The sequence below is a fragment of the Loxodonta africana genome, chromosome 6 (assembly GCF_030014295.1).
Source record: "Loxodonta africana isolate mLoxAfr1 chromosome 6, mLoxAfr1.hap2, whole genome shotgun sequence".
NCBI lineage: Eukaryota > Metazoa > Chordata > Mammalia > Proboscidea > Elephantidae > Loxodonta > Loxodonta africana.
In genome coordinates, this window is record NC_087347.1 from 67,968,970 (window position 1) to 67,989,535 (window position 20,566).

General features: G+C 37.4%; 1 protein-coding gene across 1 annotated transcript in view; it reads left to right on the forward strand.

The window, feature by feature from the left end:
* Window positions 1-20,566, forward strand: part of TTN (titin) — a 273,379-nt gene that overhangs the window by 164,524 nt on the left and 88,289 nt on the right. Inside the window, exons 183-213 of the mRNA XM_064287443.1 lie at window positions 42-181; window positions 456-582; window positions 674-937; window positions 1,240-1,506; window positions 1,674-1,937; window positions 2,026-2,165; window positions 2,322-2,448; window positions 2,578-2,844; window positions 2,963-3,229; window positions 4,157-4,423; window positions 4,516-4,655; window positions 5,287-5,413; window positions 6,198-6,340; window positions 10,373-10,496; window positions 11,056-11,322; window positions 12,960-13,057; window positions 13,537-13,705; window positions 13,794-14,060; window positions 14,147-14,413; window positions 14,506-14,784; window positions 14,882-15,290; window positions 15,395-15,519; window positions 15,622-15,888; window positions 16,757-17,026; window positions 17,115-17,417; window positions 17,524-17,826; window positions 18,304-18,491; window positions 18,582-18,696; window positions 18,803-19,087; window positions 19,185-19,336; window positions 20,281-20,428. Coding sequence (XP_064143513.1) covers window positions 42-181; window positions 456-582; window positions 674-937; window positions 1,240-1,506; window positions 1,674-1,937; window positions 2,026-2,165; window positions 2,322-2,448; window positions 2,578-2,844; window positions 2,963-3,229; window positions 4,157-4,423; window positions 4,516-4,655; window positions 5,287-5,413; window positions 6,198-6,340; window positions 10,373-10,496; window positions 11,056-11,322; window positions 12,960-13,057; window positions 13,537-13,705; window positions 13,794-14,060; window positions 14,147-14,413; window positions 14,506-14,784; window positions 14,882-15,290; window positions 15,395-15,519; window positions 15,622-15,888; window positions 16,757-17,026; window positions 17,115-17,417; window positions 17,524-17,826; window positions 18,304-18,491; window positions 18,582-18,696; window positions 18,803-19,087; window positions 19,185-19,336; window positions 20,281-20,428 — 6,576 coding nt within the window. The remainder of the gene's footprint in view (window positions 1-41; window positions 182-455; window positions 583-673; window positions 938-1,239; window positions 1,507-1,673; window positions 1,938-2,025; window positions 2,166-2,321; window positions 2,449-2,577; window positions 2,845-2,962; window positions 3,230-4,156; window positions 4,424-4,515; window positions 4,656-5,286; window positions 5,414-6,197; window positions 6,341-10,372; window positions 10,497-11,055; window positions 11,323-12,959; window positions 13,058-13,536; window positions 13,706-13,793; window positions 14,061-14,146; window positions 14,414-14,505; window positions 14,785-14,881; window positions 15,291-15,394; window positions 15,520-15,621; window positions 15,889-16,756; window positions 17,027-17,114; window positions 17,418-17,523; window positions 17,827-18,303; window positions 18,492-18,581; window positions 18,697-18,802; window positions 19,088-19,184; window positions 19,337-20,280; window positions 20,429-20,566) is intronic.

Here is a 20,566-nt window from a genome sequence, read left to right on the forward strand (position 1 = left end):
TTTTTGTAAACGTTTTGATATTTTACCCCCAATCAATACAGAGCGTGAGGTTCAACTGCTTAAACCAATAGAGGATGTTACTATTTATGAGAAAGAAAGCGCAAGCTTTGATGCAGAAATCTCTGAGGCTGACATTCCTGGACAATGGAAACTGAAGGGAGAACTTCTAAGGCCCTCACCTGTGAGTAATTTCCCATTTTATGTTGTTAGTCTTCTAAAATAACTACTTCATTCAGTAATAATGGCATTATTTCAGCCTTTTAAAGTCTCAAAGAGAAGAAGAAATTTGATACACTGTGGACAGCTTGGACAGTTTTTAAAAATTTTATGTCAAGAGGTGTTCCATTTACTTTTTCTAGTATGAGTTATAAAACTCTATGAAAATCTGCATCTGAAACATTTCTCCTCTGGGGAATTAACTCATGCAAATGCTGACTAAAACTACTGTTTTCCAGACTTGTGAAATCAAAGCAGAAGGTGGAAAACGCTTCTTAACTTTGCATAAAGTCAAACTGGACCAAGCTGGGGAAGTCCTTTACCAGGCACTTAATGCAATTACAACTGCCATTCTGACAGTAAAAGGTACAGTGTTTTTAGAACTCCTGGAAAGAGCTCAACTTCATTTCACATTCCTCTGCATTCTGAAAACTCACTTCTTTTGTTTGACTTTCAGAAATCGAACTTGACTTTGCGGTGCCCCTGAGGGATGTCACTGTTCCAGAAAAGCGACAGGCTCGATTTGAATGCGTCCTCACCCGAGAGGCAAATGTTATATGGTCAAAAGGACCTGATATAATCAAGTCATCCGACAAATTTGATATCATTAGCGATGGAAAGAAACACATTCTTGTTATCAATAATTCTCAATTTGACGACGAAGGGGTCTATACCGCAGAGGTGGAAGGCAAGAAGACTTCTGCACGGTTATTTGTTACAGGTAAGAGCTGACAAGATCTGACCGTAACATCTCATATGTGGGCACATAAACATATAACTTTAAAGATAAGACACAGTGCTAAAAGCAGTGACAGTTGGTGCCATTACTTTATTTTCATAGTATCATCAGAACAAGCCTCTTAATTTTCTTTAATGGAGCATAGCTCCTTTTGTAAAGTTGAATAAGTAAATTCCGTGTGAAATGAATTGTTTTTGCCCAGGCATGTTAGAGTGGAATATTTCTGAAAGTAAATTGTATTTCTGAGCATTTTATCCATGCTTACTTTTTTTTTTACATTGCAGGTGTAAGATTGAAATTCATGTCGCCTCTTGAAGATCAGACAGTGAAAGAAGGTCAGACAGCAACTTTTGTTTGTGAACTTTCTCATGAAAAAATGCATGTAGTCTGGTTCAAAAACGATGTCAAACTCCACACAAGCAGAACTGTACTCATGTCATCTGAGGGCAAAACTCACAAATTGGAAATGAGAGAAGTGACACTGGATGATATATCCCAGATAAGAGCTCAAGTCAAGGACCTGAGTTCCACAGCACAGCTAAATGTCTTAGGTAAGTGTCACCGACTATAACTAGATAGCCTTTTTCTTTTGGATGGAGTAAGCAGGTAGTAATTGAGAATTTTGCAGCCTGTGATTCTGTAATAAACTTTAGTTTTCACATTCTTTTTTGGACATTCTAGTTTTCACATTTAATCATCTGGTGAATGTATTTTATAGAGGCTGATCCCTACTTCACTCTGAAATTACATGACAAAACTGGAGTCGAGAAAGATGAGATCATTCTGAAGTGCGCAGTGAGCAAAGATGTACCAGTGAAATGGTTCAAAGATGGCGAAGAGATTGTACCTTCACCCAAGCATTCTATCAAGACAGATGGCCTGCACCGCATCTTAAAAATCAAAAAGGCAGAACTTAAGGATAAAGGCGAATATGTGTGTGACTGCGGGACAGACACAACAAAAGCAAATGTTACTGTGGAGGGTGAGTTGCTGAAAAATCTAAAACGTTACCCCATCTGAACCTGCAGTTCATTTTTCGGTCACACTAATAAGACTTTGTATAATTTCAGCTCGACTAATAAAAGTGGAAAAACCTCTGCGTGGAGTAGAATTGTTTGTTGGTGAAACAGCCCGCTTTGAAATTGAACTTTCAGAACCAGATGTTCATGGCCAGTGGAAGTTAAAAGGAGAGCCTTTAACTGCTTCCCCTGTAAGCCAAGATTATCTGATCATACAGGAGGGAGGTTGCTTGGTTGTTTAGGGTAAAAAAAGATACGCTTCTAGTAGGAAATCTGTTGATTTGTAGGAATAACCACTGATGAAAATGATGTTCTTTCTCTTCCCCTCTAACCATCACTCAAAATAGGACTGTGAAATAATTGAAGATGGGAAGAAGCATATTCTGATCCTTCATAACTGTCAGCTAAATATGACGGGAGAGGTTTCCTTCCAAGCTGCCAATGCTAAATCTGCAGCCAGTCTAAAAGTGAAAGGTATGGTCTACCTGTCAGCCACCCTTTCTACTTTTTTTTTCAAGGCTTCCTTATAAAGCCCTGGGTTAATCAGGGGTCATGAATAGAAGTATATTTCTGATTTCCTGCATACTGAACTCTTTTTTTCAGAATTGCCACTTATCTTCATCACACCTCTCAGTGATGTTAAAGTCTTTGAGAAAGATGAAGCTAAGTTTGAGTGTGAAGTATCCAGGGAGCCCAAAACATTCCGTTGGCTGAAAGGAACCCAGGAAATCATAGGTGATGACAGAATTGAGCTTATAAAGGATGGCACCAAGCATTCGATGGTGATCAAATCAGCTGCTTTTGAAGATGAAGCGAAGTACATGTTTGAAGCGGAAGATAAGCACACAAGTGGTAAACTGATTATTGAAGGTAAATATATTTATCAGATAAGCCACCCTTCGAATGATCTTTTTTTTTTTTTTTTTAATGTTTCCTCCCTAAAGTGCTAGAACCAATAAGTTTTGTATTGTTTTGTTTTTCTTGTTAGGAATCCGGCTCAAATTCCTCACCCCTCTTACGGATGTAACAGCCAAAGAGAGGGAAAGTGCTGTGTTTACTGTGGAGCTATCCCATGATAACATCCGAGTTAAGTGGTTCAAGAATGACCAGCGCCTACATACCACCAGGCGGATCTCAATGCAGGATGAAGGGAAGACTCATTCAATCACATTCAAAGACCTCTCTATTGATGACACCTCCCAAATTAGAGTAGAAGCTATGGGGTTAAGTTCCGAAGCTAAACTCACTGTTCTTGGTAGGTATTTTTAATTAATTACACCGCGTTAAATTCAGAGATGTGTGCGTTAAATTCAGAGATGTGTAGAGTGCGTTAAATTCAGAGATGTGTAGAGTACCTATTACATAAAATAGTCTTCCAAGTACTATATAGCATGAAAACAGCCCCTGTTTAAGAAGCGATTACATATGTTTTCAGGCTTATTTGTAAAGTACTTTCTACCTGAAGATGAGGACTTTAATGAAAATTCTAGCTCAGCCCACAAAATAAAGCCAGTTAAAATCAGAATTAAAACTCTTGGTTAATTATTGACCCCTGCATAGTTTTTTTTTTTTTTTAGTTAGCCATGTTTAAAATAGGAATGGAATGTAAATACTTACTGTCTCCTCACTTTATCAAAATTATTTTTCAAGTTTTTAATAAAAGAAAATAACGCAGAACTTATGTTAATAAGCCTCATTGTTTTTCTTCCCCTAAAATCAATAAGTAATAGAAGCAGATTTCATTGAAATCTAATATATATGGACACTATTAAAGGCAAACTAATGATTAAGGAAAAACTAATGTGAATCTCAAAGCTTCAAAGTAAATAAGATTGATTCAGTTGTTAAGAAATTAGAAATTTAGCCAAATAATGAAGGAATACATAATTAAAGTTGAAGGAAAATTTCATTGTGTTTTGAATTTCTGTTAGTAAAATATTATGTAGATGGATTAGCTCTTGATAAATCCCATGCATCGATCCCCGTTCTAACATTTAAAGAACTCCTCTTGAACAGAAGCATGTTAAATGAGTGAACGCTTTGGTACAATTCTAAAATACACGCAGAGCTCTCTGAGCTGCCTCTTAAACTTTCCATAGACTGTCATTTCCCTGATGGCACTGGGTCACTGGGTTGGTCATTTCCCTAGGTGATTAATGGATTTTCTCACTTATACTTGCAGAGGGAGATCCATATTTTACAGGAAAGCTTCAAGACTATACTGGTGTAGAGAAAGACGAGGTGATTCTACAGTGTGAAATCAGCAAACCAGATGCACCAGTGAAATGGTTTAAGGATGGGAAAGAGATAGAGCCGTCTAAAAATGCTGTCATTAAGGCGGATGGCAAGAAACGCATGTTAATCCTAAAGAAAGCCTTGAAATCAGATATTGGGCAGTACACCTGTGATTGCGGGACAGATCAGACCTCAGGAAAGCTTGGCATTGAGGGTAAGGACGTTTCCATGAGTTTCTCTCTTTGAAGTTGTTGGGGTTATTTCTGCCAGGAGCTAATGGCACGTGCTGACTCTTCACTTTTCTAGATCGGGAAATTAAACTGGTGCGACCCCTGTGCAGCGTGGAGGTGATAGAGACAGAGACTGCCCGCTTCGAGACCGAAATCTCTGAGGAGGATATCCATGCCAACTGGAAACTGAAGGGGGAGGCACTACTCCAAACACCTGTAAGGATATTTCTGAGTTTGTCAACACCTAGAGGAGCTGTGTGAAATAGACAAGGACAGGCGAAAAGTCAGAGTGCATGCAGAGCATTTAAAACATGGTATCGGGTTTTCTGTCAGCCTTTAAAGGAGCCCTGGTGGCACAGTAGTGAAGTGCTTGCTTCAAACCCACCAGCCTCTCTACAGGAGAAAAGATTGGGATCTGCTCCAGTAAAGGTTACAGCTTAGGGAACTCTTATGTGGCAGATCTACTCTGTCCTATAGGGTCGCTATGGGTGGGAATCGACTCGAAGGCACACAACAGCAACAATAATCAGACCTGAAGCCAAAGAGAGATATTAAGTTCTACAAATGAGTTTGGCCAGGCATGCTGGCATTATACTTGATCTAGTATAGTGGATATAGGCTGGAGATAATCTGTAAGGCTGCTAGTTGATTCAGAATTATACGGCTAAGATAAGTGTCGCTTTCGTGATAGCACCTGGGAGCTTTATTTCACAAAAAAAGAGACCAGAGTTATATAGTCCCCTCACCATTTATTTATAGTGTTCCTTTAGTTAGGATATTATGTCCTTAAAAAAAAAAAGCCTAAAGAAAATTATTTCCTATGAACTTTTTCTTTCTTTTGGTACAGGAGTGTGAGATTAAGGAAGAAGGCAAAACTCACTTCCTTATTTTGCACAACTGCCGCCTGGACCAGACAGGGGGGGTGGATTTCCAAGCTGCCAATGTCAAATCTAGTGCACATCTCCGAGTTAAACGTAAGTATTTTATGTTTCTGCTGATAATTAAGTATACTTTTGCATAAAATGAATGTATGTGAAATTAGCTGAAATTATTTAATTAATTAGAGGAAATTATTAAAGTACACAAACTGGCGGTCTTGTATTTACCTGACATTCTAATGCAGAGGCATTTCAAATTCCAAAGTTTTGGAAATTTAACTGATCTTGCCATTCGAATAAATGAAAATTAAGCAAGTCAGATTTTCGTACAAAGTAGGTATACAATGACCATGAATCTAACTCAGAACTCTTAAACACCACCCATCACTCAAGTGGCTGTCCAACCGTAGCATTGTAATGGCAAACTTTGCTGTGTGGGCATTTCAGGCTCAAGAAGAGAGGCGGGAGCATTAGGCTAATATTTTTAGAAGGTGCAAAGTGTTTGATGGACATGGACAGGCTATGTGATGGAGGGGCCCTTGTCCTCTCCCAATCAGAGTCTTAGTTATTTTCGAAATCACATACCTTATGTAGCAAGAGGAACTTGATGCCTGGGAGAGGGACAGATGGAGCACAGATTTCTCGCTGACCTTGTACATCAAAACGAAAGGGCCCCTGCAAATACCTGCTCTCTGGCCACCCGTTCTCCCCTTCTCGGCACCGCGGGTCCACATTCACATGGGAGTTACAATAGTGGCCAGTTCTGTGACTCGTCCCTTCTTGAAGAAAGAAACCATGGAGATTAATTAACTAAGTCTGTACTTACTCTTTTCGAGTTACAAAATGATTAATTCAAAGATGTTTCCTTCCTTTTGCAAAGCACGAGCAATTGGACTTCTGAGGCCTCTAAAGGATGTCACAGTGACTGCAGGGGAAACAGCCACCTTCGACTGCGAGCTCTCTTATGAGGATATCCCAGTGGAATGGTATCTGAAAGGGAAGAAGCTAGAGCCTAGCGATAAGGTAAATAGGTGTGCGGTTGCCTTGCCAGACTCTTCCTTTTTCTCTCGGGTTCTTCTGCCTTCACTTGTATATGGTCCTTATTTGTTGCTCTTTCTAATATCCCTTCCCTTTCTCTTTCCTACTCTAACCTGATTTCTGCTGAAGCAGGTTCTTCAAATTTTTGTTGGGTTTAACCCGACGATATTGTTATTGAAATGGAAATTAAGATTTAAAATATGATCAAGTTTTAGTTTTCAGGGGGAAAAGAAGGCAAATAGTCATTAGCTAAAATTTTTTTTTTTTATGAATGATAGTTTGCTGGATTAAGTAGAAAACAGGAAGGATCAAAATGACTTTTGGGTTGGATGCTCCATAACAATGGTGTACATTAAGTTTTATGACTAATTCTGTCCATGCTAACTGGTGTTCTGCATATTAGAGGATTAAGGGGATAGCATTGACATTCCATTTCAGGCAGTTGGTCAAGTAGTTGAGATAACTTCTGGGCAGATTTGCTCTTCAAGCATTTCTCCAAAGCTATTTTTAACCCTCAAGTGCTTTGAGCTCTGCAAATTCTGGAATGCAAGTGGATTATTTAACGTGCAACCCAAGGTACTGACAAGAAAAAAGGGCTCAGTGATCAGCCACAAGTCTGCAGGGATATACTTTTAGAAGTTGTGGTTAAGTAACCAGCTCCCAGTGTTAGCTTTTACTAACATTCTCTATGCCCAAGTCTTTTACCCATTAGTGAAAAGAGGTGATTATTCAGATAACAAAAGCCAAACCCATTGCCATAGAGCCGATTCTAATGTGTAGCGACACTATAGGACAGAGTAGAATTGCCCCATGGCGTTTCCAAGGAGAGACTGGTGGATTCAAACTTCTGACCTTTTGGTTAGCAGCTGAGCTCTTAATCACTGTGTCACCAGGGCTCCGATTATTCAGATAGGCATCCCCAAAATATTTGCCTAAATTAAGCTATGTATTTTGCCCCAATGTTTTTTTTATTTTTATTTTGCCCCCAAACAGTGCATTGTTTATTTTTAAAATCACCATTTAATTTTGAATTCTTGAAGTAAAATGTATAGGAAATTTTCAGCACAGTTTGAAAATAATGCATAGGGCAGTATATTGTTCTAGGTCATTTTTTTTTTGTTTTTCCAATAATATCAAGTGTGGATTTAAGGGTTTAATACGAACCGAACTTTGAAGACTTAAAAGAATATAATTACAAAGGGATTCAGTTTAACAAAAAGCCACAAAGTTGATAGTGTTAGAAGGCAATGCATTTGAGTAACTGTTCTAAAACAACCAAAAAAAATTATTCTACCAAAGTGAATAAAGGGTAATTCAATAACAGTCATTTAGTACACGAGGCTTGCCCATTACATAGGCAATGATGATCAGTTGGTCTTCTTTTTTACTGAAGATAGAAAAAGAAGCAGTGAGTTCAAATTGCAGCATAAGAGCTTGGTTACATATCTAGAAACCTTTCTTATAGTGAAGGCTTCTAAAATTGAACTCGTTGACAGAGGAAACTCCACCTTCGAGCTTGTTGTTTTAAAATATCCACTCTTCCTGTTATGTGTGGCTTAACTGCTTTCATGTCTAAAAGCAGAAAATAGTTTGATTTTTCAAGATCCTTTCTAGATGTGTGAATCTATGATTTGTATATAGGAACCCTGCTTAAGGACAAATGATATTATTGTTCTTTTGCTACTAAATATCTTTTGTCAAATTAAGAGCTTTTGATTGAAAGACCAGTACCATTAATTCTAATATAAAAACCATACTATTTTAATTTAAAATGTAGACTCCTAAAATATTATTCACATTTCTCTTACTAAAAACGACAACAAAACAAACAAAAATAAAGCCTCTTACTGTCACTAAGCTTTTTTTCTGAGGCTAGAAAGGATCTCCTTGCTATAGTTTTATCGGGCCTCTTTGTGTCTCAGTTAGTATAGGAATTTTAATCCTTCATTCTAGCCACTCAAAATATTTCAGACTTTTATGAACATGCTCTTACATTACTTTAATGCCTCTTTTCAAAGAACACTTAAAAAAAAAAAAACTTTGAAGAAACAAAATAGTACATCTTACATATTTTGTTGAAATTAAGTCTAGCACAACAAACTTGCTATTGTCAATTTAATTCAGGCCTTTAATCTTCACTTTTGGCAAAATGTTTAATATCCAAAACTACAATAACAAACCAAACAAAAACAGGTCATAGGAACAGAGATGGGAGGAGAAAATTTTGGAAACTAGCTGTATTTGTTTTTTCCTTTTGGCCATCAGTCTAAAAGAGGATGGCTAAATCCTCAGTGGTCTTCGATGATTTTGAATTTAAATTTTTATAGTTTGATCACAGATATAATGCCTACTCTATTACAGTAAATGCTTCCATTATAAATTAAGAATATTTTAAAAAGAACAATCCCTAACATTATCCTTACATAATTCATCACCAAATCTGCAGCATTCGTTTTATTGGTTTATTTTTAAGTACCCGTTCCTTTTTGTTTGTTTTTAACAAGTCAAGGTACAATGTGTACAAGCCACTTACTGAGAAGCACTGTGTTCTGAGCAATGTATTAAATAATCATGGGTATTGTAGATAGCCTGAGGGAAACTGGGATGATAAAACAACAGGTTAGTAGATAAGAGATAACTGTGAGTTAGGAACTGATCCACTTTTTTAAATAGCCATAAATCTCAAACCAAAATTTATATTCAAAATTAGAAGTATGTATTTACGTTGAAAAGTGATTATAAAAGCTTTTTTTTTCCCCTCATTCTAGTAAAAAAAAAAAATTTTTTTTTTTTTTTATAGTACCATGTCCTTAAATAAGTAGCTGCGTTCCAGGGGCGTATCCTAATTACCCTCTCCTATCTGTTTATTTTTCCTTGTTATGTTTTTGGCCTTTCTCAGTGTTACTAAGGTTGTTATATTAATAGCCACATCCAGCTCTTAATTAAGGAAAGCATCATTAGATGAAACTTTATTCTAGACTCCTTCCTTTAAGCCATATTAAACAGTTCCACTGCCCAAAACTTTTACATTATTCCTAACACTTAATGAACTCCTAAACCATGCAAAATCAGTCTTGATGACAGAGCATAGGTTCTTATGGAACGTTAGATCATGGAACTAGAAGCCTCTCCAGTTTTCTGATCTTGACTGTCAGGATGACCCTGTCTGTGGTACCACTCGTACCCAATTTTCCCAGTCCTAATGCTCAAACACATGAAGAGTTGACATATTCATTTGCATTTTTGAACAAAATTAAGAAATTATACAATTATAATTTTAATCACAGTTTTAATTGGTTTGGAAAATAAATTCAAAAATTGCTAAAATAAATTGGAAGCAAGATCAAAAAATGGAAGAATTCTAACTCATTGTGCCATGGTAAACAGCTTGCGTTTGGAAGACAAGTTTCTACTTCAGCTTACCATATCCAATCATTTTTTCCTTCCTTTCATGATATAGTGTTTCTAAGTTCTTCCTTTATATATATAAATGTGGTAGCAGAATGGAGGTAAATATAAATATTTTGGAAGAAAGGGCCACAAATGGAAAACAGAAGCAGAAATTGGCCTGGGTAATTCAACATAAAAGGCCATTATGAAAGCCTAATATTTCCATAAAAGATCCCAAATTATTGGTTACAGTCACTTTCAAATACATACCCAAACCAAACCCGCTGCCGTCAAGTCGATTCTGACTCATGCAACCCTATAGAATAGAGTTAGAACTGCCCCCATAGGATTTCCAAGGCTGTAAAACTTTACAGAAGCAGACTGCCACATCCTTCCCCCGAGGAGTGGCTGGTGGGTTTGAATAGCCGCCCTTTCGGTTAGCAGCTGAGCACCTAACCACTGCGCCACTGGGGCTCCTTATGTGTATACCACATTTTGGTTATCTTTTCATCTGTTGATGGACATTTCTGTTGTTTCCACCTTTTGGCTATTGTGAAAAGTGCTGCAGTGAACATTGGTGTATGTTTTCATATATCCTTAAAACGTTCTTTTTTAAAAAAAAATTAGGTGGTCGCACGTTCAGATGGAAGAGTTCATACACTTACCCTAAGGGATGTAAAATTAGAAGATGCTGGGGAAGTCCAACTAAGAGCAAAAGATTTCAAAACTCAAGCCAACCTCTTTGTAAAAGGTAATTATAAGGCTTTTTTTAAAAAAAGCCGTGTATGTATGATACAGAAGCTCATAAATAATGCCAACTCTCGCCTTTATATAAGTACTGTACATGATTAAAATCCACAAAATACCCAGAAGTCTAATTTTGCTTTTTGGTCTGACAAAATACTTTGCTGACTGTAAAAAGGAAAAAAAAAATTTTTTTTTAATTATTAAGGCAAAATTGACTAGCATAGGTTTTATTTCATCTTCGTGTCCCCATTGTTTTTATTGCACATTCTAGTAGAAGCTCAATAAACAGCTGGAGGAAGAATTATATTCAGACTAAATATCCATTACTTTATCAACCAAGAGTTGGGTATTATTTTATGTTCCGTATTTTTTAAAAACTACTTTCCTCTATGTAAAAAATAATGATAAAACATCCTTATTAGAGGAAAAGAATCCAAGGGGACTCAAAACTTACAAATGAAACTTAGAACAGAAAAAGCCCTGGAGATACCTGAGGAAAATTGAGGATAAACAAACTCTTGGAGAAGGAAAAGATTCTTGGCTAATTAGTATGATTCTTTCAGAACCCCCAGTTGAATTCACTAAACCTCTTGAGGACCAGACGGTCGAAGAGGAGGCCACTGCAGTCTTGGAATGTGAAGTATCCAGAGAAAATGCTAAGGTGAAATGGTTCAAAAATGGGACGGAAATCCTCAAAAGCAAGAAGTATGAAATTGTCACGGATGGCAGGGTCAGAAAACTTATTATACACGGCTGTACCCCAGAGGATATTAAAACATATACTTGTGACGCTAAGGATTTTAAGACTTCCTGTAACCTGAATGTCGTGCGTAAGTATTCTTCTTACACAGGTCTTTTCATTCCCAACTCTTTGATAACAAAAATGTACTTTTTGCATGCCCTTCTTGGCCTAACTGCATTTCTTGGCAACTCAGGGTATCAGTCCTGACCTAACCTGATCCTGTATGTATTTAAAAAAAAAAGTCTTTAGGCTACATCGTGGTCTGACAAATGGCTGATCGATCACTTTTTGTTTTGCTTCTCTCTCACTGAGTAGTGAGCAAATGCACTTTTTGTGTACATGGGTGAGGGGGAGAGGGGGAAGAAAGGAGGAAAAGTAAGAGACTAGAGGTAGGGAGCCAATATATAAAAAAATAAAAAAGAAAAAAAAGAAAGAAGGTGAAAGGGATTTTCAGGTGGAACAAAAATAAATTCTCAGGCTTGGGGAACAACTACAATAGGAACAAGAAATTTTAGTTGGAATAGGAGCATGCCAGAGGACTGTCACATAATTCTGTCTCTAAGTATAAGAATGGATAAGAAGATGAAGTAAGGCCTGGCTTCTGTGAGTCCTGTGAATGGAAAGAGCTCTTCTGGTCTTTAGCATTAATTCCTTCTCTGCTGAAAAACATAACATCTTCAAAATGCCATGTGCTAGTTCAATTTCATTCATTCATTTGTCCAGTGATGCCTTTTTTCAATGCCTATTTTTGTGCAATACTTATTTGGTTTAGTTGCTTCTCATCAGTCAGTAGCTACAAAATAGTGGCTTTGATTGTGCTTCCTTCCATGCATCTTGTTCTGTTTCATTCTTTCCACTTTGTGGTTGCTCTGCTTTAGCTTATGACAGGGTAGCTTCTTGGGTCTCCTTCTTCTCTTGGGTCTTCTACCTCCATTCCAAGAAGGCCCAGCTGCGGTGAGCGTATTTCCAAGCCTATTAGCCAGCATTTGTCCTAGAATTTCATTGATCAAGAAAGGTCATTTTGGAAAGGAGTCACAAGGAACCCTGAAAGAATGAAAGACCAAGGGGGCAGCTCCCCAATCCTACACATCGCCTGAATTAATTCTGGAGATAAATGAAACAGCAGGTGTAAAAAACCAAATCGTCCTCCTGTACAAAACACATTGCTTTGTTGCACTAATAAATTTTATGTGACATCTTTGAAGCTGATTTAAAAAAAAAAAAAAAAAGAAGAAGCTGAGCGTCCATGATTTCAGTTGCAGCTTACATCTCTTAGCCACAGACAGGCTGGCTTATAGTGCTTCAAGCTGCATTTTCCTTGAATTCTGCTGATTTGTCAAAGACGATGCTAGCTGCCTGAAATAAGATGCTGTTTCTTTGTTACTAGTGCTTTCCTTGACAATATCAACTTTCAAGCTGAATAAGTACTGAAGAAGATTTTTCTTCCAGCTATAATTCAGAAAAACTGAGCTGGCTATATATGTATAGAAAGAGAGAGAGAGACACTAATTGGACATATAAAAAAAAGTGTGCCACATATTTTCTGTAAACTAAAGGGATATATAAAAAGTAAAGCATCGGACCTGAATGATTTCAAAGTTAGTCGTAGCCTGTCAGGGTAAAAAGGCCCCACAAAAGCCTCACTTTTTCTTGATATGTACCACACTAATGTCAGAATCAACTTCCAGAAACCTCATTTTGAATTCTGATGACTTTCTCTTACAGCTCCTCACGTGGAATTCTTAAGACCACTCACTGATCTCCAAGTTAAAGAAAAAGAAATGGCTCGGTTTGAGTGTGAAATTTCCCGAGAAAATGCTAAGGTCTGTGAATGTATACCTGTTATGTTGTATTGTCAAATAACTTTATATTTACTTTTGATTTAGCCAAAATGTGTGGGGGGAAGTTAATCAAAATTTATTTAGACTAAAAATTATTATCTTAGTATGCAATATGTACTTGGCTTAATTATTCTATTTTTTAATTCTTTTACCATTACTTGAGAACACTGGACTCACTATCAGTAGACTTATGTATTATTAGTTTCGATCATATGAAATTACTGTTTTCTTAGGTCAAAAACAGACAAATAGCAGCAATTTCATATGCTCCAACTAAGTACTTCTGATTGCTATTTTCCCATTGGCAAGTCCTTTCAACTTTGAGTCTCGGTTTACCCATCTGGAAAACAAAGGGGTGGGTCTGCATGTTATCTAATGCCCTCTCTGGCTCTAAAATTATATATTTCAATTATTTTTGGTAACTGATAATAGTGCCTTTTATCGATTTATCTTAAATATAGGTCCAGTGGTTTAGAGATGGTGCTGAAATTAAAAAGGGCAAAAAATACGACATCATATCTAAGGGAGCAGTGCGCATTCTTGTCATCAACAAATGTCTGCTGGATGACGAAGCAGAATATTCCTGCGAAGTAAGGACTGCGAGAACTTCTGGCATGCTGACAGTACTGGGTAAGAATAAAGCCTTTCTTTGTGGAAGGATACGTTTTAGAAAAAACCTTATCACCACTTTAATTCAATGTTCTTTCAATTCTTGCAGAGGAAGAAGCTGTCTTTACGAAAAATCTTGCAAACATTGAAGTTAGTGAAACAGACACTATAAAACTGGTTTGTGAAGTCTCCAAGCCTGGAGCAGGAGTAATTTGGTACAAAGGTGATGAAGAGATCATTGAAACAGGAAGATACGAAATAGTTACCGAGGGAAGAAAGAGAATCTTGATCATTCAGAATGCTCACCTTGAGGATGCAGGCAGCTACAACTGCCGACTCCCAAGTTCTCGAACTGATGGCAAAGTCAAAGTACACGGTACGAAAATACCAATGAATAATGATTTATTTTTTTAATTTATGCCTGTTGAATTTAAGGCACAAATGTGTATGTTTTCCTTCCAGAACTTGCTGCTGAATTTATCTCAAAGCCTCAAAACCTTGAGATACTTGAAGGAGAAAAGGCTGAGTTTACCTGCACGATATCAAAGGAAAGTTTTGAAGTCCAGTGGAAGAGGGATGATCAGACCCTTGAATCTGGAGATAAATATGACATTATTGCTGATGGCAAAAAGAGAATCTTAGTTGTTAAAGATGCCACATTACAAGACATGGGCGCTTATGTAGTCATGGTTGGGGCCGCCAGAGCAGCAGCTCACTTAACAGTAATTGGTAAGTTTGTTCTTGCTTTTTGGGTTTATTTATATTTGTATCTACCCCTTTGGTCCTTTTTCATACTATAAAATCTTGTTGATTGCTTTCAGAAAAACTCAGGATCATAGTTCCTCTTAAGGACACACGTGTGAAGGAACAACAAGAAGTTGTTTTTAACTGTGAAGTCAATACTGAAGGTGCCAAAGCAAAATGGTTCAGAAATGAAGAAGCCATATTTGATAGTTCAAAATACATTATTCTCCAAAAAGACCTAGTCTATACCCTTAGAATCAGAAATGCACGATTAGATGACCAAGCCAACTACAGTGTGTCACTGACCAACCACAGAGGTGAAAATGTTAAGAGTGCAGCCAATCTAATAGTAGAAGGTAAGTAATTTATATGGCATTAGAGACTGTTTTTTTTAAAACCAATTTCTATTATGAAAACAATTACAATCAACATTATTCGTCTCCTTTATAACAGAGGAAGACCTTAGGATTGTTGAACCTCTTAAAGATATTGAAACAATGGAGAAGAAATCTGTCACATTCTGGTGCAAAGTGAATCGTCTCAATGTAACACTGAAATGGATGAAAAATGGAGAAGAAGTACCTTTGGACAACCGTGTTTTATACAGAATTGATAAATATAAGCACTCTCTAATCATTAAAGACTGTGGCTTCCCAGATGAAGGTGAATATACTGTCATTGCTGGCCAAGATAAATCTGTTGCCGAGCTTCTTATCATTGAAGCACCTACAGAATTTGTGGAACACTTGGAAGACCAGACAGTCACTGAGTTTGATGATGCTGTCTTCTCCTGCCAGCTCTCCAGAGAGAAAGCAAATGTAAAATGGTACAGAAATGGGAGAGAAATCAAAGAAGGCAAAAAGTAAGCAAATGCTTCTTATTCTCTATTTCTATAGCTGTATGTACACTTCTGACAATTTAGTGGTTATTGTGTAAGCTAATGAATAATGCAATCTCCTCTCTTAGATACAAATTTGAAAAAGATGGAAGTATACACAGACTTATTATAAAAGATTGCAGGCTGGATGATGAATGTGAATATGCTTGTGGAGTAGAGGATAGAAAGTCTCGAGCTAGACTTTTTGTGGAAGGTACGTATTAAGTGAAAGGATAATTTTATTATCATTTACCAATTAAATAAATCATTAACAGAATACAAACATATTTGTATCTATTTCGTATTTTCTTTTCAGAAATCCCTGTTGAGATCATCAGGCCTCCTCAAGATATTCTCGAAGCCCCTGGTGCTGATGTTGTCTTCTCTGCTGAGCTCAACAAAGATAAGGTGGAAGTCCAGTGGCTAAGAAATAACATGATTATTGTTCAGGGTGATAAACATCAAATGATGAGTGAAGGAAAGATACACAGACTACAGATTTGTGACATTAAGCCCCGTGACCAGGGTGAATACAGATTTATTGCCAAAGACAAAGAAGCCAGAGCTAAGCTTGAACTGGCAGGTAAGTCCCTTTCTTTTATTTGAAAATATCCTCATTGTATCACAAATATTTTGCTAATTTCAGATTTCACAATTAATGAGATGATGCCATGAAAGTCTTTTATTACTTTAAGCGTTATATACATGTTAACTGTTTTAATTTCTCTTAATGCAAAGTAAATGTCCTATGTAAAATGAAATTCATAGCAATTCATCAGTGTTTGACAGAACCTTGGACAATTCCTGGCACCTGGTGGCTGTTCATTCATTCCTTCCTAGAATTTGTCATCTCAAAGTTCTGTTGATTCTTTTTTTAAAAGTTCTATTGATTCTTAAATTATTGTCCTGAGAACTTTTTCAGTAAACACAGACCTAAAGACACCCCATCCTCCTCCATTTTCCAAAGCCCTGTGAGGCCTCTTGGGCCTCTTCTGGTCCTCACCAAAAGCTTCTAAGTCATCCTTACGGATTGTCATTATGAAAAAGCCACTAGTGTACCTCTTATACATAAGAAAAAAGTATGTCTGCTTTATCTTGAACTAAGTATATAAAAAAAATATATAGTGCCTATTATATCCAAAATAAATGTTTTTCACTACATTTAGTCCTCTGTTGCAATTTTTGGCAAACGGTAGAGGTTTTAAGACTTTATACTATCCTCATTCCTCAATTCTCCAGATTCTGATGATTTACAAAATAAGCTAGAACTCTGTTAGTGTTCTATGCTGTAAATTTACTATACTTCCAGGTTTACTTACTTAGTATACTATATATACTTCCACGTTTATGTAACCAGTATTTGCTAACAAATGCATATAGTAAATAAGTTATGATGTAACTTGACTAAAACAAGTAACTCAAAAGCATTCACATGTTATTTTTCTCACTAGCTGCACCTAAAATCAAGACTGCTGACCAAGACCTTGTGGTTGACGTTGGCCAGCCTCTGACAATGGTGGTGCCGTATGATGCCTACCCCAAAGCAGAAGCTGAGTGGTTTAAAGATAATGAAGCTTTATCCTCAAAAACTGTTGACACTACAGCTGAACAAACTTCTTTCAGAATTTTAAAAGCCAAGAAAGGAGACAGAGGAAGGTATAAAATTGTGCTTCAGAATAAACATGGAAAAGCAGAAGGATTCATCAATTTACGAGTTATCGGTAAGCCCCAAGTCACTCGGACGTGATTGGCAAAACACAACGGAAGGTGTGATAACAAACTAAAAATTCTTTTATACGTGAATTCCAGATGTTCCTGGGCCAGTACGCAACTTAGAAGTGACAGAAGCACTTGATGGTGAAGTGAGCCTAGCTTGGGAAGAGCCATTAACTGATGGTGGAAGCAAAATCATAGGTTATGTTGTTGAAAGACGCGACATCAAGAGAAAGACCTGGGTTCTGGCCACTGACCGCGCAGACAGTTGTGACTTTACCGTCACTGGACTGCAAAAAGGAGGAATTGAGTACCTCTTCCGTGTAAGTGCAAGAAACAGAGTCGGCACTGGAGAACCAGTAGAAACTGACAATCCCGTAGAAGCAAGGAGTAAATATGGTAAGAACTTTTTAAGTAAATTGCAAATAAGCTTATCTTTTTTTTTTTTTTTAATCTTTGCTATAACTCAAAACGCTGGGTTTTCTTCCTGCGTGGTGAAATCTAGATGTTCCAGGCCCTCCTTTGAATGTAGCCATCACTGATGTGAACAGATTTGGTGTCTCACTGACATGGGAACCACCAGAGTACGATGGAGGTGCAGAGATCACTAACTATGTCATCGAATTACGGGACAAGACTTCTATCAGGTGGGACACCGCCATGACAGTAAGAGCTGAAGACCTGTCTGCAACTGTCACTGATGTGGTGGAAGGACAGGAGTATAGTTTTCGGGTCAGAGCCCAAAACCGAATTGGAGTTGGAAAACCAAGTGCAGCCACGCCTTTCATCAAAGTCACTGATCCAATCGGTAAGCCCATCAAAAAATAATAATAATGATTACTACATGAAACCCCATAATTAGACGTATCAACTAAAATAAAAGTTAATAAAATATAAAAAGGCGGAATATTGGAAAAATTTGATCAAAATTGTGGAAACCCAGACTGCTTACTTTTAGTCATCAAATTCAGTAAGCCTGTTATTTTAATGGACCCCTGGTGGCATGGTCTATGGGGCAGTTCTACTCTGTCCTGTAGGGTCGCTATGAGTCGGAATTGACTCGACAGCACCGGGTTTGGTTTTTGGGTGGCATAATGGTTAAGCATTCACCTGTTAACCAACAGGTCAGCAGTTCAAATCCACCAGCTGCTCCTCAGAAGCCCTATGGGGCAGTTCTACCCTGACCTATAGGGTCGCTATGACGGTGATAGGATTGATTATAGCATTGTTTTAGAAAATTGTTACTAAATCAAATGATATGCTTCATCTCTTTTGTTCATTTCAGAGAGACCAAGTCCTCCTGTCAACCTTAATGCCTCAGACCAGACTCAGTCATCAGTTCAGCTCACATGGGAGCCTCCTCTGAAAGACGGAGGAAGCCCAATATTGGGCTATATAATTGAGCGGTGTGAAGAAGGAAAAGATAATTGGATTCGTTGCAATACGAAACTTGTCCCTAAACTAACTTACAAGGTAGAGCATTTGAATCTAAAAAGCAATATTCAGTGTATGATCATAAACTTTAAACTTATGCTTTTTACAAATATCAATTCATGATTTTAGGTTACTGGATTGCAAAAAGGAAATAAGTATTTATATAGAGTATCTGCAGAAAATGAAGCTGGTGTTTCAGATCCATCTGAAATTCTTGGTCCTCTAACTGCTGATGATTCATTTGGTAAACAAACATTTTATTTTTATATTTGTGGATAGCGCATAGTTACTTTGGAGTCTCAGAGGCTTAAATATAGTACTGTAAACTCATTAATTTTTCTTCTTGGTAGTTGAACCAACAATGGATTTAAGTGCATTTAAAGATGGTCTGGAAGTCATCGTCCCAAATCCTATCACGATCCTGGTTCCAAGTACAGGCTATCCAAGGCCAACTGCAACCTGGTCTTTTGGAGATAAGGTACTAGAAGCAGGAGACCGTGTGAAAATGAAGACCATAAGTGCCTATGCTGAACTTGTCATTTCTCCAAGTGAACGTCCAGACAAGGGCATTTATACACTGAAATTAGAAAATCCTGTGAAAGCAATCTCTGGTGAAATTGATGTCAATGTAATTGGTAAGGACCTAAATTATTATCTAACATGATTTAGCAGTATTAACAAATACTGGTTCAAACTATTAATAATATTGACTTCGGACTGCATTTTTTTCAGCTCGCCCAAGTGCACCCAAAGAACTGAAATATGGTGAGGTAACCAGGGACTCAGTACATCTGACTTGGGAACCACCAGATGATGATGGAGGAAGTCCACTAACTGGATACCTGGTTGAAAAGCGGGAAGTTAGCCGGAAAACATGGACTAAAGTAAGTTTTGAGCAGCAATGTACTAACTACAGAAAGACAGTAGGAAAAACCTCATTATGCTGGGATGCCATGAAAAGTTTATAGGTGACACAGCTTTTACTTTTACTTTACTAATAACATGCCAACAACTTTTTTAAATGCATTGATACTGATGATTCCTGAGGACCTTCAACCAAGGTTTGGTATAACTGCCTCATTTGTGAGCCTAACCAAATTTCAGATAGGTTTATTAAAAAACAAAACTCACCAACTCACTTCGTACCTGATTCCATTTAAAACCCGTTGCCATCAAGTCAATTCCTATTCATAGAGACCCTATAGGACAAGATAAAACTGCCCTGTAGGGCTTCCAAGGCTGCAATCTTTATGGAAGTAGATTGCCAGGTCTTTCTCCCAAGGAGCAGCTGGTTGGTTCAAACTGCCAATCTTTTGGTTAGCAGCCGAGCACTTAGCCACTGTACCACCAGGGCTCCTTTGGTACCTGGTAAGTACCCAGTATTCCCCTATTAAGGTATAAGCCATTCTAAGGAAATATTTAACTCCCTGGTAGTCACAGTTCTTCTTGACTCCAGATTGCATTAGTTGGCCTAATCTGCAATTTTTTTTTTCTCCTCAGTTTATACTACTTACCATTCTTTACCGTAATTTAAAAAGACAATTCAAATAACCAAGCTGGTACCAGTGCCAAGCTGGTAGGAAAAAAAAAAAGTCTTATTTGTCATCTGTTAAGTGTGTGTACAAACTATGAAACAGCTTTACTTTTTATTGAGGGTCAAATATTATTGTGTCTTTGCAATTTTTCTCCAATGTGAAATTAAAGAATAATCCTTAAAATTAGAAATAACTTCCATTTGTATCCCTGCTCATGGTAAATCTTTTGATTTGGGGAACTTTTTGAGGGGATGGGGGGAGAATAACATATTAACTGTATTTCTTTGTCCCAGGTTATGGACTTTGTGACTGACCTAGAATTCACAGTTCCTGATCTTGTTCAAGGAAAAGAATATGTATTTAAAGTCTGTGCTCGTAACAAGTGTGGCCCTGGAGAGCCTGCATATGTTGATGAACCTGTAAATATGTCAGCTCCTGCAAGTGAGTGTATTCTTGATGATTTCTTACCTGACCTTGTTTTAGTTATTTTTGCTTTTAAGCCTAGAATTGAAATGGTGGGAGAAGCCGAGAGGTTGGCAATATGGAGATAATTTCCTAGGTGGCCGATCTAAGACTGAC